The sequence below is a fragment of the Pipistrellus kuhlii genome, unplaced genomic scaffold, assembly GCF_014108245.1.
Source record: "Pipistrellus kuhlii isolate mPipKuh1 unplaced genomic scaffold, mPipKuh1.p scaffold_m20_p_12, whole genome shotgun sequence".
Lineage (NCBI taxonomy): Eukaryota > Metazoa > Chordata > Mammalia > Chiroptera > Vespertilionidae > Pipistrellus > Pipistrellus kuhlii.
Genome location: NW_023425427.1, coordinates 23,813,085 through 23,832,205, shown reverse-complemented (window position 1 = coordinate 23,832,205; position 19,121 = coordinate 23,813,085). Strand labels below are relative to the sequence as shown.

Here is a 19,121-nt window from a genome sequence, read left to right as displayed (position 1 = left end):
TATACATGCTGCTTCCCCAATCACTAGTACTTTCTCACTTGCCCTCTGCTTTCCAAACTCGGCCTTTAGTAGCAGCCAAATCCCCTTGGCACAGAGGCCTCCCTACTGGCTTGCCTACCTTGGGGCATTTGCTTTCTCTGATCCTTTGTGCACATTCATGTCTTCTGTGGCCTATTGTCTCACTTGGGTCTCTGCTAAGATGTCAGTTTGAGTATTCAGCCCTGACAGCCCTATCTAAAATAGCATCCTGCTCGTCTTTCCTCCCCATCATTGTTCTTTTTTGTTCCTTGCCATTTTCATACTTGTCTATAGCCATTATCTGTCTCTCCCCACTTGAATGTAAGTTCCATGATAACAGAGCAGAAGAGCTCTTGGCTGTTCAGTTACAGAAGTAGCTCCAGTGCCTAGAATGGTACCTGGTTCACGTTGTTGATCACAATTTATACTTATTGGGTGCATGGATAAAAGAAAGAAAATATGTGCCAATCTCTCCCTTTTCTGACTTCCCATTGCTTAGTTATTTACTAAGTATACACTCAGGGACTGGTCACCTTTTTATCTCCTAAGTGTTCTCTTTCTCTCCCCAAGTTGCCTGCCCCTCAGTCTTAATCATCCCTGACCATGACCCTTTTCTTCACTTTCCCCCTGATATATCGAACTCTTGATTCTTCCTTCTGTAACTTACTGCTTTACATACTCTTTTCTGTTGGATCAGACACGTGCTGGCTCCGTAGTCAAGTTGTTCAGTAAATATTTGACTGATTATTAAGGGAGGCAAGACAAATTAGACTTCAAGTTCCTTGAGAGTTAAAGGTATAATCAATTATCATAAAATTCTATGTATGTATGTGTGTTCTGCAAATAGTTGTTTACTGACAAGTCTTGTTGACCAAGAACTTTGATGTATTTGAAGGTGAAAAGTTTGGTCTATTGCAAGCAGTGACTAAATAACAAGGTCAAAGGATTAATCAAATAACTCAAATACCCATGAGTTCTATATGAAGCCATGGGGATGGAAGGGTCCCTTAGGAAAGAGGCATCATCCAGTGTTCAGGTACTGCAGTCACTGCTTAAACAGCAGTTGCATCCACAGCTATAGTAAAATCACCAGAGCAGATGAGGTGGTGCTTCTCTCAACTGCTGCCCAGTGGCTCCCTTCATTCCCCCAGCCTTGACTCTCAGTATTATAAACATTGTGAAAGCCTTTTAGAAGGCTTGATGGGTTGGAGGATAGTTGAGAAATGTTGTTCCTAGGAGTGCTAAGAGTCACAACTAATGTAATTGGCAGATGACACCAGGAATCCCAGAGAATGTGGTATGGTCCACAAAGTATGGCTTCTGGAGTGAGACACATGCAAGTTCAATTCTGACTGCCAATTTACAATTGTGAAGAGAGTGACTTTGTTCAGTTTTTTAATTTAGTGAGCTTCAGTTGGCTTATCTGTAAACTAGGGCTTGCATCACCAGACAAGGAGGATATGAGGATGAAATAAGATAATATGTTACATGTTTAGTACCCTGTTTGATACAGAGTGGCTATTCACTCAACTACAGTATTATTTTCTGTTTAGCTTTGCCCCAGTTTTTCAGCCTCATATTGTAGGGTGCAGAAGTGGCCAAAGAAGTTTAGATTGAGTACATTAAGTTCCATATTCCTGTTATTGCGATGTCTTTCTATAACAGGGCATCAAAGCATAAATTCACATTCATTTATGTGTATAGAGATAATATACTTTTATTATAGACTAGAGGCCCGATGCACGGAGATATGTGCAAGAATAGGCCTTTCTTCCCCTGGCTTCGCTCCTGGCCGTCCAGGAGCCTGCAGGTCCTCTCTCCCAGCGAGAGCACCACTCCTGTAGCTCCCTCTGAACCTGCCCTCTTCCTCATAGCAGTTGTCCCGCTCCACGCCTACATATACAAATTAACCCACCGAAACAAATTTTCTGGGGTAAAATAGGACAGGTTTAGGAAATATTAGAAATTTTGGAAATTATGGGGACCATGGAGGAAGCACAGGGCTGCAGAGCAGCAGAAGGTATATTTCCCTAGAATGGGGGAGCTAGAAAGCTGCAACATGTACATTTTCATAGAATGAGGGTGCTGGGAACAGCAAAAGGTCTATATTTACAAAATAAAGAGAAGGAAACCCTTCATTCAGAAGGAGAAGAAGAAAGCCCAAAGGGAATAGGACAACAATAAGGAAGGAGGGGAGAAAACCTCACATGTCCTATGTGAGGTTCAACCTTTGAGCCCAGGAGTTACTATGGTAACCAGTCTAAGGAAATAGTGATAGGGATATCAAGGCACCAGTATCTGCAACCTATATAAGCCCTGGGGAAAAAGAACTCGGTGGAACTCTTCCTCCTCTCTACATGGGAGTCCATTCTATGGGACTCTTCCCCTTCCTACTGGGGAGTCAGTTCTGTGGGGCTCTAGCCCCCTCCCTACATGGGAGTCCATTCTGTGGGACTCTTCTCCCTCCCTACGTGGGAGTCTGTACTTGTTCTTCAATAAATCTCCATCTTTGTTATACCACTTTCTGTCCATGGATTCATTCTTTGATTCCAGTAGACAAAGAATCTGGGTTCCATTCCAAAAATTTGGTGTCATCGCCATCTTTGGTTAATTTGCATACTCACTCCTGTTTGGCTATTGGTTTATCGGAGAAATAGTCAATTTACATGTTTGTCTATTAGGTAATATGTTTAGAAAAGAAATGATTTTACTGATTATGTGACTTTTCAGATGATAAGATACAAAATTGTAAAACTTTGTGTTGTGCATACTTTTCAACAGAAAAAAATAAATACTTTTTGTGGTAGAACATCTATAAATATATAAAATGCTAATATGCTAAATGTTCATCTGGGTAATGACATCAGGTAGCAATGCCCAGCTTTCTCTCCCTAACGAATAGCCTCCTTGCAGTTTCTTCAGCCCAGGAACACTACTTGCTTTATAGCCAGATGAAAACATTTTACACTTTAACCAAATGTCTGTGAAGTGATCTTCACTGAAGTCCTGGACTAGGTACAGAGGAGACTCGGTGGAATCCTATTTTCATTAGCTGGAAAATGGAGATTTAGAAAGCTTAGAAACTTGAACCTACTGAAAAGAAGTAAGAAATGGTGGAACTTGAAAATGAATTCAGGTTTTCTCATTGCACAGAATATAGTCAAACAATGCTGCAATTAAATAGTTTACCCTTTGTTCTCCCTGTGTGATCTACAATAATAACCTGCTTCGTGTTGATATTTACTGCTGTGTTTCTGACAATTGCCTGAAAGAGAAGTTGGTGTGTTTCACTGGGCTGGAAAAGTTTAGTTAAATCAGAAATCAGGTCTAATTAAGCAATTTTATCTCTCTATATATAAAAGGCTCTGTTGACTCGTGAATGCACGATTCATATAAAGCTCTCATTGGTGCCAATCGCACATATGTTTTGATCTGTCATTGTCAATTGTGAATTTAGTTGACACTTCTATTAGAGAGAAAGGGCGAATAGTGATATTAAAATATTTCTTATAATTAATTTTCTTTCAATGTGCACAAATCCATGTACCAGGACACTAGTAAAACATAATAAATTACCTAAGGTCACCCCTTCCCCCCCCCCCCCCCCCCCCCCAGTAACAGCCTTTCCCCAGAAAGACTTTAAGAATTGAGCATCTCTGTCTTAATTAGTTTTATAAAATGAATTGCTAGATTTTATAAAAAATTATAATTAAATGCATGTTCCAAACTAATGAATAAAATAGCATTTATTTGATAATTCACATTGGGTGCTCTAGTCTCTTCTGGTGAATTAGCAAGGGTTCCACTCAGTATATAATTGGAATGACAACATAGTTTAAATTCAACATAAGCCAAAATGGACTTTCTCTCTCAACTCTGCTTAAATGAGGCTTCTATAAATAGTGTGAAACTATTCGATTAAAACCATGGTACTAATTGTATTACAGGCTATGGCATGTGAATTCAGCCATAACAAAGACCTCAGGTTTATGGGGTTTAGGCTGCTCACAATTCAGAAGTCTTTTCTTGCTGTTTTTTCGGGGGGGGGGGGGGGGGTATAAAGCAAAATTTTTCAAAACAGGAACAATGCTTGAAACATGGTAAATCCTCAAGTATTTGTTGACTGGCTAACCTACTAGTAAGTTCATATGCTCCTTACAGAACCTACTTTTCTATCATATTTTATAAAGTAGAATAGCCAGATCTTTAATTGTGAATTCAAGGTCTAGTTCAGGCTTAAAACATTGGAAAAGGTGTTGCAAAGTATGAGAAGGGAGAATGTAACATTACAGTATTGGACCTCTTAGTGAGGGTAAAGGAGGTGGATTGTGTGAAGGCCAAGGACGTTCTTTAAGCTAGGATTTCATCAAAAGGTGATGATCCAAATAAAATAATTGTGATGCGCATGTTTTAAAAAGAATGATGTGCAGATTTCTTGACTGTTTGAAGCACAGTTCTGTCAGAAAGTTCAAACTTCCTATGTTCTCTTCACCATCTGCTTTAGAGATCCATTCTTAGCTCTTAGTACAATAGCTTCACCTGCCTTTGTGCACAGCTGGTCACTATATACTAAGTATATCGGTTAATAATTTGGATTTTGTAATCAAAGGAAAGGCGATAATTTCAAGAGAAACATCAAAAGTGCTTTATTTAAGTAATGTCCATTGTTAGCTACACATTTCCCCCATCTTTCAGGTAATTTGTCGATACGTCCCAATAGAACTTTTCTTGTTTTGAGGCAGACCATTCAGAGACCCAATTTTCCACTTTTTTTATACATTTTGAAGTGCTGCTCAGAAAGTACGTGTGCCATCCATCAGAACAAGTGGTAATCTGAAGGAGCATGTTCTGGGGAATACAGTGGGTGGGTTAATACTTCCCAGGCAAGATATTTTAATGTGTCTTTAACTGGCTTTGAAGTGTGTGATGGTGCGTCATCATGAAGCAAAATTACTTTACCGTGTCTTCTGGCACATTCTGGTCATTTCACGATCAAAGCATAGTTCAAATTGATTATTTGTTGTTGGTAGCAATTAGTATTAATGGTTTCACCTGGTTTTAAAAGCTCATAATACACCACACCTTCCTGATCCCACCAAATGCAGAGGATTATCTTCTTTCCAAAGTGATTTGGCCTTGCAGTCTATAATGATGGTTGATCTGAATCAACCCATGATTTTGTGCATTTGGGATTCTCAAAATAAATCCACTTTTCATCGCCAGTCACAATTCGATGCAAAAAAGACTGTCATGCTGTTGAAATAACATTTTACTGATGACTTTATGGTTTTCCATTTGTCTTTCATTCAGTTGATGTGGTGCCCATTTTCCTTCCTTTAGAATCTTTCCCATAGCTTGTAAATGATCGGAAATTGTTTGCTGAGCAACGTTTAATCTTTCTGTAAGTTGTTTTTGAGTTTGACATGCATCTTCATCCAATAATGCTTGTAATTGTTGGTCTTCAAATTTTTTTCTGTTGACCTGAATGTTCTTTGTCTTTTACATGGAAATCATCACTTTAAAAAAAAAAAAATGTATTTTATTGATTTTTTACAGAGAGGAAGGGAGAGGGATAGAGAGTTAGAAACATCAATAAGCTGCCTCCTGCACACTCCCCACTGGGTATATGCCCACAACCAAGGTACATGCCCTTAACCAGAATCGAACCTAGGACCCTTGTGTCCTCAGGCTGACGCTTTATCCACTGAGGCAAACCAGTAAGGGTGAAATCATCACTTTTAAAGTGTTTAAACCAGTGTTCACAAGTATCTTGAGATGGAGCATTTTCACCATAAGCTTCCCAAAGTATAAGATAACTTTTCTTCAAAATTAATGTATTAAAACTTCCTGCAATTGCTTTTTTTTGGCACGAAATTCAACATTTTTAAGTGTAAAAATATCTATGATGTTAACATCTTCAGCAAATTTGACATATGAAATTTTGAAGCTTGCTGTCAATACAATAAAATAGAATACATATCAAATCGCATATATGTCAACATATGTGTAACTCCCTCTATTGAAGAAAATCCGCATTATTAACCGGTACACCTAGTATTTCTCTGGATCCCCACACCCTCTCACACTTCCTAGATGATAAACCATTTGTGGATAAGGTCAGTGTCCTGCCTGATTTTGTATTCTTAGCATGACATATCAGAGTATGTGGCTTGGAGTGTGCTTTCTGATGCATCTAATTGGATAGAAAAAGAATAGTTCTTCAAGCTTGGGTAGTTCTGATATCTAGAAAGTTTGGCTTTTAGTACTCATGCCAGTATTTATTGCATTGTACATATCAAAGAGTTGTTGAAACCTGATACATAGTATGTATTAGAGCTTTATTTTTATTTTTTTTCAATCTTAAGTATCACACACAAACTTGCAGCAGAGGACCACATTATGTCCTTAATGCAAATAGACTTTTGAAATTCTTAATAAGGGAGTTCCAGGACCATCATAGGTGTTCACAGAGTGGTTGTGGTTAAATTGAAGACTTCTCCTATTGAAAACCTCCGAAGAAATTGTATGTCTGGTTTCTTAACTATTTAAATTCTCAAAGCTCTTTAAAAACCACTTAGTGATTCTAAAGAGGAGAGAAGGGATGTCTTTTCAAGCAAATTATCATTAAGAATGTATAACACCAACTAAACTTGGAATAACCTTTCTTTCCATGTCTTTAAGATTTAGTCTTCATGACCTCTTAATTGCTAAATCAATTAGCCTTTTTCTCGGTCATCATCTCTCAGAATCTCAGCCTTTCTCTACAGGCATCAAGAGGCATCTTCTTGCCTGAACTGACACCTGGCTCTCTCCTGAGGGGCCCCTCCACTGCAGCCCTGTTTCATACCCACAATCCTCAGGGCCATGGTGGGGTGATAAAGGCTGTGTTGTCATTGTCCACCATCCCCACTGGCTGCTCTGGTCTCTTCTAGAATCGAATTCTTTTACCTTTTTTGTGAAAACCCTGTGCCTTTCAGGCTCATGCCCTTGGACTCTACCTGCTTTTCCACCTTGTTGGGGGACTTTCTCCAATTCATTAAGGTCTTGGCACTGGCTTAAGGTCTCCCTCCAGCAGTGTCCACCATCATCCTGGGTGACGTGGTGTTCATTCACAATGTCAGTCCCACAGTAACTGCATCTTGGGTCTTGGACCAGGTCACCTCCAGTGAGTTGCTGCCTTTTTAAACTTTTGTTACCTACTCACACACTCACAAAGAAGACCTTGTCATCACCCCTCACTGGGTCACCTTCAGAATTCAAATGCCCCATAAAACACAGCTTCCTCTACCTTCACCCAGCCAGAGTAATTTTTGAATTGCAAATTTATTCCCAGCTTTCTTACAGTCTCCCAAGCCCTAGCTGCTGCTTCTCCCTAGATGACAGCAGTAGTCCCTGGCTACTTTTCCTTTTTTTATCCTGCCACCAACATTTCACTTTTCACCCAGCAATCAGAACAATCCTTTAAAATGTTAACTGAATCCTGTCACTCCCGTGTGCAAAATCTTCAGTGACTTCCCATTCTGCTCTGAATAACGTCCACACTCCTCATGACAACCTAATAAGCCTTTGTGAACATGGCCCTGCCTCTCTTCATCTTGTCCTTTTCCACTGGGCCTAGCCTTCTCCTTTGGTTCTGCTTTAAGGACTTTGTATTTGCTGCTTCTCTTCCATAACATTCCCCTTCACATGTGGAAGGCCTGTGTCCTTCCTTCTGATCTCATTCAAACAACACCTCAGACCTCTCCCTGCATCTTTAGTCTTTTATCTGAAAATAGAAGAGTGTGTGTGTGTGTGTGTGTGTGTGTGTGTGTGTGTGTGTGTGTGTGAGAGAGAGAGAGAGAGAGAGAGAGAGAGAGAGAGAGAGAGAGTGTTTAACCACCATTGAGGTTATTTTTATGCTAATCTAATATCTGTTTTCCCTTCTGGGAATGTAGGCTCTGGTGGATAGGGGCTTTGTCTGTCGTATTCACTCTGATTCCCCAGCACCTGATAGAATTGGGCTCCTGAGGCATTTAATAAATATTCTTTGACTAAATGATAAGCATTGTATCTCACTCTACTCTTCAGTATCCCATGCTCTTTCTCCTCATACTACCCTTGCCGGGGAAGTTAACATCCATTCCTAGATTGCTGCCCCATTGCCATATCCCTGTCCTCTCACCATGTCAAGTTGCCGGAGAGCCATGGTATGAGCACTGTTCACAGCCTTGACCATCTGACATTTTAATACTTATTTATGTGAATCTCTCACTAATGAAATTGCTGTTGTACCCACCTGCTGCCACCCACCCCCAGGCTGTAATTTCAGGAGAACAGGGGTATGTGGGTTCTTTCTGTTGTATCCCAGCCCTGTTAGCATAGTACCCTGTTGGCACTCTGGGTACCCAGGAAATGTGTGCTGAAAGAATGAATCTCTTGGTTGTCATGTAATGAACCATCTTCTCCTTTCTTTCCATGCATCTTCTCTCCGGATTATCTGCCTCCCTGATTGTTCTTGTTGTAGATTCCTTAAAAGTACCCTGCTGTTAGATTCTGCATCTGTTCTGCTCATGACATATTCTGCTCAAGGATTATTCTTCCTGCTCTTTGGCTTCACTATCACTTCTTTGTGAATGACCAGACTGACCTTTTAGCCTGACTTCTCTCTTGAATCTACAGTGCTCAACTTCTGGTTGAGTTGTTTAGGTTCCCCTAGGCCCTCGAGTTGAAGAAAACCAAACCTTCTAATGTACTGTGGTCTACCTAGTCACCTGGGCTTCAAGCCTGAGTCCACCTCAGTACCTCTCTGTGTCAGGCCACATATCCACAGTCTCTCCAAGTTCTATTGATTTGACCAAAGAAATACCTTGCATCTGTTGTGTTCCTAGCTTCCCCCCTTCTTCCCCTCAGCAAGTCTAACATGCTGCTTTTCTTCTATTAACAGTTCTGAGGTCTGCAGGGACAGAAAGCTCTCCCCTCTTTCTGGCGCCCACATCTTCCATAGCCACATACTTGCTTCATCCTCATGGGCCTCCTCAGTGATGGGCTGACTTTTGATGAATGTGGCTGTCCTGTAGATTTTTGCATTAAGGAACCATAAACTGTTTTAATTTGATTTAAATTTTCTCTACAGTTGTTCCAAGTGCTTGTCCTTTGTGCACCCACAGATGCTTTCCCTTGGTATGACTTTGATCAACTTCTTATATAAATGCATATTCCGAAGCTCCATGCAAAGCAGAATGGCATCATTTCAAATGGGCTCTATGCCCCCAAGACTGGCCCAGCCCTACGCCCATGCCCACCCTCACCCCCTCCACACCTCCTGCCTCCAGAGGCATAACAGCCCACTCTCATCCCTGCTAACTTCAGTGCCCTCAGAATAGAGAGGTCTGTGAGGGAGAAGCTCTAACTTAAGTTACATTGCAAAACAGGTATTTTACTGGAGATGGAGCCTGCGGGCAGTCACTCTGGACACTTTCAGATTCTAATTCCATTTAGAATTACTGGGATTTATTGTTCAATTCCTATAGGACTTCCTTCCTTCCTATCTTCCTTCCTTCCTTCCTTCCTTCCTTCCTTCCTTCCTTCCTTCCTTCCTTCCTTCCTTCCTTCTTTCCTTCCTTCCTTTCCTTCTTTTCCTTCCTTTCTTTCTTTCAGCACATTTGCCATCTCACCAAGTAGGTCTGGATCCTTCTTAAGCTTTTTCGTTTTGGCTGATTGATCTTCAATCAATAAGTCTTGACTGCTGTGGAATGATCTATAGGCAAAATCTCATCACAGGTTTCTAAATCATCCAGAGTGGAAGGCAATGCCCTAAGTGACTACTGAAGTTATATAGCGGCTAGTAAAGAGTTGACCTGAGAAGTGATTAAAGTTCTAGCTGTGACTGAAAATTATATTCTTTCCACTGTACTAGGTAACTTTGACTTGTTGGCACATTATAAGTAGCGCTGAGAATGTTTCATCTCATTGCACTGATCAGTTAAGTACCACCTTTTACATTCCCTTCTTTGTCTTTTCTCCCCTCCGCTGCCTTAGAGCATACTCCTTCCATGTGACGGCAGACGGGCAGATGCAGCCTGTCCCTTTCCCCCCCGACGCCCTCATCGGACCCGGCATCCCCCGACACGCTCGCCAGATCAACACCCTGAACCACGGGGAGGTGGTGTGCGCAGTGACCATCAGCAACCCCACCAGACACGTGTACACAGGTGGGAAGGGCTGTGTCAAGGTCTGGGACATCAGCCACCCCGGCAATAAGAGCCCTGTCTCTCAGCTTGACTGTCTGGTGAGTGAGCATCATGCATAGGGCTTTAAACCTCCACTCAGAAAACAGTGTGGGACAGTGAGAGACCAGGGTGTATGAGCCACACACGGTGTTGATCCCAAATGGGCAGTTGTTTTCAGTGGTTTGTAGTCTTTCATGTGGAGATCTAAAGTGCTGGCGAGGATGCATGTCTTCTTTCAGTTCCTTAGGGTGGAATTATCCAGTTGTTCATGTGATACTGCGCCAGGATAGCTGTCATCAGCTGGTGCAGTGCCTAGGAGCCTGCAAACCATTTGCTTTTCTATCTGGTAAAGGGGTGTAGGAAAAGAGCCCATGTGGTTTCTGAGAGAGTGCACCTAGCTGTCCCAATTTGTCCTATTGCGAAACAAGAGTAATTTAATATATCCTTTGGCCAACACTGCAGACCCCCTTGGCTGTTTCCTATTTGTTCTTGAGTTTTCAAGGAAATTTTAGTTTGATTTTCTTCCTTAGACCAGCATCAGATTTTATCTATGGTACGATGCTATGTCAGTTTAACATAATTAACTTACACAAGATTCCTGTGACCTCATGAACTAAGAAGAAAGTGTTTTTTTCTGTCATTAAATGCTCCTTAATCATATTTTGCCTCCAGCTGATGCTGCTTAATCATTCAAACCCACGAAGCCTTTAGCCAGGTAATGCAGGGCCAGGTGGAAGGAGGAGACTGTTAGGTCTCCTCAGCAGCCTGGCAGTTTGGCAGCAGTGGTGGGACCTCTCCCCTGCCAGGTCGAGTGTGCCCGGTCCCCAAGCATAGCTGCTTTAGGGCTGCTAGGGCCGCTGCACTAATGAGCATGCGCGCCTGCGTGTGCAAATGACTCAGGCAGCTGGTTGATTTGGTGGTGGTGGGAGTAGGTCTAGATCTTTGCATTTATATGCTAATTAAGATTAAATATCTCAGTGCTAAATTTTGTAGATCAAGTTTAAGTACTTCTCTAATTTCCTGTAATTTTCTAGCATTAATCCACTTTATCATTGTCATAAGTAAAAATGGCTCATTAAAACCAGGAGGGAACACAACACTTTATGGATTTCTGCTCTCGTGTTAATGCTGTTTTCCTTTCCTCATGGCTAATCTCTTGATGGTTTTTGTCTCTACAGAACAGGGATAACTACATCCGTTCCTGCCGATTGCTCCCTGATGGTCGCACCCTAATTGTGGGAGGGGAGGCCAGCACTTTGTCCATCTGGGACCTGGCCGCGCCAACCCCTCGCATCAAGGCGGAGCTGACGTCCTCGGCCCCCGCCTGCTACGCCCTGGCCATCAGCCCCGACTCCAAGGTCTGCTTCTCCTGCTGCAGCGACGGCAACATCGCCGTGTGGGACCTGCACAACCAGACGCTGGTGAGGTGGGTAAGCAGGATCCCTCACCAGGGAAGGAGGAGGAGCTGTTGTACAACATTGTACCCGAGATCTGCATGCGTGACTGTCTGCCTAAAAGAGGAAATAGAACTGTCTTACTAAAAATTGTTATAAATGGGCCCATTTTAAGATGCTAGGAACATTATTATATAAAAGCTTTGTTTTCTGCCATAAACTTTATTAAATGAATGGGGTTGCCTTCTTTGTTCCTTTTTTTCTTTTTGACATTATACTAAGTGGTATCAATTCAGGTATTTAAAAAAATGAGGTCACTTTTACATAAGTAATGTACATAAGGTTCCCATGACCTCATGAGCTCGTTAAACATCATAATTTGCCATCTGTGCTTGCTAACAAATGCCATTGTCAATAGACGCTCTCTGAGAAGACTCACAGTGTGTGGTGCTTTTGGTGTCATATGCATCTGATATGGTCGTTCTCAGCAAGTGACTGTTGAGCACCTGCCATGGGCCAGGCATGCGTTTGGTTCTGTTCACCCTGAAAAGTCTGGATTATCTGTAGTCCCACCTTTAAGGGTGGATAGACATAACTAAGATGTCTGTTTAGAAATGAGATTGTAGAAAGTGGTGTTGATATGTAAGGCCCTGAAACAAGTCTCCACATGTCAGCACCAGAGAGAGCAGGAAGCAAGAGGTGTGGGAAGGTTGTAATCAAGCCTAGCTACAAGTCAGGGGCATGTGCAGGGGAAGAAGCCTCTGCTGACTGTTGTAAGATATGTGGCAGGACGAAGCTCTGTGTATGATTCCAGTAACAAAATAGTCATTACCGTGTTCCCTTTGGGTAAGGTTCTTAAGAGGAACTGCTAATAGAGTCTCCTTCCCCCGGTGTCTTTGACAGTGTACCAGCTCCCGCGGCAGCTGAGTCACCCCGAGTTTCTTTCGTATGCCTTACTTAACCTGAGAGCACAGCCACCTGCACTTCACCTGGAAGAATTCCTTCTCCCTGCGCCCTTCCCCATAGTCTGTAGAAGGGAGATATTCCCTCTTCCCTCTTGCATTTTCTCCTTCCCTCATATCTCAGTGGGAGGATAGGCCTCGACTATGGCTTACATCGTCCATACATATGCCACGGTGTGTTTTAATTGTTTAATTCAGTTGGAGTTTTTTTCCTATCAGTTATTATTTAACAGTAATTTCAAGTATTTCCTAAGTGTTTAAAGATAAATAAAAATACAACCTCTCAATTTAACATTAATCTCTCTTACATATGTGCTTTGTCATTACTAAGAATAATCAGAAAACATAATGAAATCCACAAATAAGACCTGCAATGAAATTGATTGCTGAGGAATTCTAAAGCCAGTTCACCTAAAAACTAACTTTTCAAGAATTTTTCTCTTCATTTTGACATTTTTAGGCAGTTCCAGGGCCACACAGACGGGGCCAGCTGTATTGACATTTCTAACGATGGCACCAAGCTCTGGACGGGCGGCCTGGACAACACGGTCAGATCCTGGGACCTGCGCGAAGGGCGGCAGCTGCAGCAGCACGACTTCACCTCACAGGTGCAGTCTTGCGCCAAAACATTTCAGAAGCCTTGGTTTTGTGAAATATGTGACATGCTTAAGAAGTGGGTTTCCTTTATGGTGAGACAAAGTCACTTTTGGCTCTGGATTACATAGCTGAAAATTCCATTGTTTTCTATCAACATAAAACAGTTTATATACTATTGAAGGGTTAATAAGTCTCTTTTATTATAAGCTTTTAGCATGTTTTTATTTCAAAGTCCATTACTCTATTTTTTTTGAATTGTACATTATTTATTACTAAATTATATCTGTGGAGATCTGTCTCATTGATTTGGGATCACTTCTTTGGCTTTGATTTTTTTTTTTTTTTTGCCCTGTACAATGTAAATAATCTTGATTTCCTTTATAATTTAAGACGTATCCTCAGAAGAAACAGTGCCTCCCAGTTAAAGGAAGTGTGTCCTCTAGCCATTATAACTGTCACCTGTTTTAATTCTAGATATTTTCTCTGGGCTACTGCCCAACTGGAGAGTGGCTCGCAGTGGGGATGGAGAACAGTAACGTGGAAGTGCTCCACGTCACCAAGCCGGACAAGTATCAGCTCCATCTGCACGAGAGCTGCGTGCTGTCACTCAAGTTTGCCCACTGTGGTAAGCAAGCCCTCTGTCCTCTTCTGTCAGCCAGAATCCTGCCTTCTGACCTCCTCCTGACGCTTTTTAAGTCAGGCCCTGCAGTTCATTAACATGTCCCTCCTCAAAACTACCACTTCATTATACATGCCTACTTCCCCAATGCCATGCAGTTTTCTGGCATTCAGCCACTTTGTCCTTGTCATAGTATAATCAACTAATGTAGGAGCTATAATTTTCAGTGAAAACAACTACTGTTTGTTGCAAATTAGACGAGTTTCCTATGAATAGCTTGAAGCTCTGTTAAGCAGGTCTCAGTGTCTGAGAGAGTATCACGAACACTGCTTTTTTCAAAATCCTCTTCCTGTAGGCAAATGGTTTGTGAGCACTGGAAAGGACAACCTTCTCAACGCCTGGAGAACACCGTATGGAGCCAGTATATTCCAGGTAACATCTGGGTTAGCCTTCACTTCCCTTGTGCTCACTGCATGGGAGTAGTTTAACAAGCTCTTTCTGAGCGTCCTTTCAGATGAGTAATGGGCAGGTAGTGTCCTAGGAAGTAGGAGCAAGTGTGATTCCCATTGCACAGAGCAAGAAGACTGTGCCTGGGGAGGCTAGTGTCACAGCCACAAGCTGTGCAGCTCCGGGAGCCTCTCCGGTTCTCTGTGCCCAGAGCCTAGGTGCTCTGCCCGCTGCATGGCCAGCTCTTTATGCCTCAACCCCTTTAGACTCTGTCATGGAGGGTTTTTGTTTCGCTAATTCTTATTTGTCTTCATGGTTTACTTAAAATTTTTGTTGAATAATTTAGCATTTTGCTGATTACTATTATTCTTGCTCTTTCTTTGAATCCCCCCCCCCCCAAAAAAAAAAGAGTGTTATGGGAAAAAGTTCAATAAATCTTGATTAATTTTATAAACTTTTATTCTTACTGATTTAGTGGTACTTTTTGTAGTTTGTGAAATTACTTGTAAGAGAACTAAATTTTGACATGATACACATACAAAATCTCCTCACTCTCTTATTGGTATGGAGAATTTTATAGGCAAGTTAAAGAAGATTCTCTTTTTAACCCTATTTACATAGGATGTTATTTTTTTTTTTTTTTTAGTTATTTTTTTATAGTAATAACATAATGGATTTGCAGCTTTTTTGACCTGATGATATTAAGTCTTCCTAGATTATAAGTGAATCAAAAAATACATAGATTGAGTGAAAATATTATGCAAAGTAATCAATAGAAGAAAAATTGCTGTCATAAGTTTATAATCTAATACAGTGGCAGGTGTTTTGTATTGTGGGTCACAACCTTTTATATGGTCCCAACTAGGCCTTTAAAAAGTAACAACAATATTAGAGTGCATGTTTTGTAGCAAGTATACATATATATCTTATGTGTGTACTGAGTTGTGGAGTAAAATTTATTTATTCAGGTCGTGATCAAAAAAATTTGAGGGCCCCAGCCGGGTGGCTCAGTAGGCTGGAGCATCATCCTGTGTACAGAAAGGATTTGGTTTGATTCCCAGTCAGGGCATACACCTATGTTGGGGGTTCAGACCACGTACATGAGGCCACTGATCGATGTTTCTCTCTCACATTGATGTTTCTCTCTCCTTTCCTTCTTCCGTCCCTTCCTCTTTCCCTAAAATCAGTTTTAAAAGAAAAAAAAAAGTTTTAAAAGTTTGAGAAACACTGGTAGTAGGTTAGCAGCTGCATGTCAAACATTTGTTTGTTTTTTAAGTATTCAAAGTCCTAGTTAAAATCCTGAGGGTATTTTTGTTTGCTTGTTTGATCATTTGTTAGCACAGTTCAGTTAAAAGTTAACATTAACCCCTTTGTAGTTAGTACAATTGAACAAATTATCTAAGAGCTCAAAGTGTGATACATTTTTCTTTCTAACTACTGACCCCCTCCCTCCTTGCTAATTGTTTTTCCAGTTTTTCACAGGGGAAAATTAGAAATATTTTTTCATTCCCCATTAAAAAATGTAGTGTTTTGTCTTAATTTTATGCGCTTATTGTTGACACTATTACAGATATCCCCATTTCCCCCTTCTTTGCCCATCTCTACCCTACCCCTGCCCTCTTCTCTGGCCATCACCACTGTTGTTTGTGTCCATGGGTTTTACATACATGTCCTTTGGCTAATCCCAATGTTTTCATTGCCCTAGCCCATGTATTACCTTACTTGAACACTATAGCAATCCTCTAAGAGAGGGCAGGACAAGTAAGATGTCTTCACCTGTGTGCCTTTAGTAGGAAACTGTACATCATGACCAAGTGTGATTTATTCCAGGGATGCAAAGCTGGTACAATATTCTCAAATTAATAAACGTGATACATCACATAAACAAATTGAAAGACAAAAATCACATGATTGTATCAATAGATGGAGAAAAAGCATTTGACAAAGTTCACCACTCATTTTTGATGAAAACTATCAGCAAAGTGGGAATAGATGGAGCATATCTCAACATGATAAAGGTCATATATGACAAACCTACAGCCAATATCATACTCAATGGGCAAAAATTAAAAGCATTTCCCCTAAGAACAGGAACAAGACAGGGATGTCTGCTTTTACCACTCATATTCAACATAGTACTGGAAGTCCTAGCCACAGCGATCAGACAAAAAGAAATAAAAAGCATCCAAATTGCAAAGGAGGAAGTAAAACTCATTATTCTCAGATGGCATGATATTGAACATAGAAAACCCTAAAGACTCTACCAAAAAACTAGATTTAATAAATGAATTTGGCAATGTAGCAGGATACAAAATCAACACCCAAAAATCGATGGCTTTTTTATACACCAATAATGAATTCTCAGAAAGAGAAACTAAACAATCCCATTTATCATTGCAACCAAAAAAAAATAAGAGACTTAGGAATAAATTAACCAATGAGGCAAAACACCTGTACTCAGAAAACTATAGGACATTGAAAAAAAGAGTTAGAAGAAGATATAAACAAGTGGACAGGAATTGTGAGGCTCAGGCAGGCTAAATGACATGTCTTGTGGTTGTAGCTCCACCTAAATCCAAGTCAAAGGAGTGAAGCTGAGGGTTTTCATACTAAGTCTGCTCTGACCTGTCTGGAGAACAGAATTTGAAATAGGGCCTGGCTTCCTCAGATAACTTGCCTGGCATCTCATGTACCCAGGGCCAGAGCCTGCAGACTAACAGGTGAAGTGTCCCCGGAGGGCGCCTGGCTCCGCTGCATTAAGGAAGCACATGACTGCCCTTCCTGCTTCGGCTCCTCTTTGGGCAGCGAAACGCACTATGCTTCTTTTTGCTCTAAGTTCTCCAGTCCTGCCTCGCAGTACTAATGGACTTCTCTTTTGTATTTAATCGTTTTATTTTTATGTTTCTTTCCCAGTCCAAAGAATCCTCATCGGTGCTCAGCTGTGACATCTCTGTGGATGACAAATACATTGTCACTGGCTCTGGGGATAAGAAAGCCACGGTTTACGAAGTTATTTATTAAGGACAAATCTCCATGCAGACTGGACTCCTTCTCCTTGTAGCACTTTGTTCTGTCAGCCCCTCCGGGCCCCACCCTATCTAAAACCAAGGATTTCAAATACTCATTGCAGTAGTGGCATCTAGCCCCCATCCTTCCCCCTCCTCCTTGCTATGGAATTGTGAATAGTCATTAAGAACCTGTGATACCAAATCTTCAGCTCTCTACTTGGAAGAACATGGAATAATCATACTTAACAGTGAATGGAAACTTTATGTATTATATCTGTAATATATTTATTTTGTTTAAAGAAGGCTTTCTAACAATGACTGACTAAATAAAGCTGTCTGCTTCTGCATTGATAATGAAGATGCGTTGTATTTGGTACCCCTCCCCCCTTTTTTTGGCAAAGGAGGGGAAAGGAAGGTTTAAAATAATTGATTAAAAATGTCACTAAATGTAGACTAATGACTGTATAGAGATGTGAAATGTATAATTACATATTGAAGCAATATGTTGCTGTGTTGTTAGGTTTATTTTCTACTTTCAAGCTGTTTGGAAATTTGAACAATTAGGACATGACAGACCACATCATATTCATTTGAGTCTATTTGGACAACTTTAATCAGTATATCTATAGCTTAAGATAATATTCAATAAAGTAATCGGACTTTTTCTTTTTTCTTTTTTTGACTTGTTGGCAAGTGTCTTTGTAATATGTTCTTAATTCCTTTTTTTATTGTATTATAAACAAATGAACAAGTTAAATTTGGCCTCAAAGAGAGAACTGGATCCCTCTGAATATTTTTGCCACATTTCTTTGCAAAGGGAGATGTTTCTCTTGAGGCAGTTTTGTCATTAGGAGAGATGAGCTATTTTTTGGCATGTTCACAAACTGCACAGATTCCTCCTGCTGTGCAGGTCAAGTCTTTTACAAAACAAGGACAGCAGAGGAGGATTTGCAAGGACCTCCCTCTGACCCCCAGGAAGAATGGACTCTCACCTGGGATGAGGACTTATTTCCTTACGTCCGCTTCTTTCCATGTCTTAGTTGGATGTCCCTGAAATGGACACAGGCTGTGCCATTGTGCCAGAAATAATTGTGTTATCTTTTATGTTGTCGTCGTTGCTGTTAAACTATGATATGTGACTCCTTTTTTTTTATTATTATTTTTTGTTTGAATGCTTTAAAAATCTTCTAAGTCTGTGGATCTGCTGATGTACAGTGCCTTTGCTGCTATGGATCAAAATCAAGAGAACCGTGTAGATAAATTTTATTGTATACGTAGAAAATTACTTAATTTCATACTAGAAATGGATGGATGCTGCAAGTTGAAATGGGCTGTCCATTGACGTTCCTAATGTGGTAGCAGAAAAAAAACTGGTGTCTTAAGTGCTTAGTGTTTGATGTCATTAACAGTTTCGTAAAACCCTACAGTGTAGAAAGATTTTGATACTAAACTGTGCATTGTACATAGTTTTAATGCATTGTATTGACCACCAGTACTTCTATAATGGTAGATTGTTTGTGCATTCAGACTTTTAAGCATTAAACATAAATAACTTCTAGTATGCTTATTTCTAATTCTTTGTTCTGCTGGCAACAGTTTATTTTTGTCTTGGACTACGCCACTTCTAACTTAAAAATTATTAGTTTTATTCAAGGAGATTAGTGTTAAACTAATGTGGGCTTTTTATTGTTGCTATTTTATTTTTATATTTACTTGAGAAGAGCTAGGGGGGGGAGAGGTTATCAATGACAGGTTGCTACCAAATATTTATTGCATGCCTCTCCGGTACATAAAAATACTGTCCATCAAAAAGTGGTCATGTTACTCAAAGCCTTGGTGCTTTAGAATTGCTGCTTAGTATGGTTACC

General features: G+C 40.7%; 1 protein-coding gene across 18 annotated transcripts in view; it reads left to right on the top strand.

Annotated features, from left to right (window-relative positions):
- TLE4 (TLE family member 4, transcriptional corepressor) overlaps positions 1-18,811 on the top strand; it is a 141,768-nt gene extending 122,957 nt beyond the window's left edge. For 17 of the 18 annotated variants that reach the window (XM_036433716.2, XM_036433711.2, XM_036433705.2 and 14 more), the window contains 6 exons: positions 10,036-10,285; positions 11,405-11,652; positions 13,043-13,190; positions 13,654-13,804; positions 14,154-14,230; positions 17,159-18,811. In XM_036433716.2, coding sequence (XP_036289609.1) covers positions 10,036-10,285; positions 11,405-11,652; positions 13,043-13,190; positions 13,654-13,804; positions 14,154-14,230; positions 17,159-17,266 — 982 coding nt within the window. In that variant the 3' untranslated portion in view covers positions 17,267-18,811. Of the gene's footprint in view, positions 1-10,035; positions 10,286-11,404; positions 11,846-13,042; positions 13,191-13,653; positions 13,805-14,153; positions 14,231-17,158 lie in introns of those variants that run through there. The other variant, XM_036433717.2, reaches the window with a different exon arrangement.
- Positions 18,812-19,121: the final 310 nt, after the last annotated feature.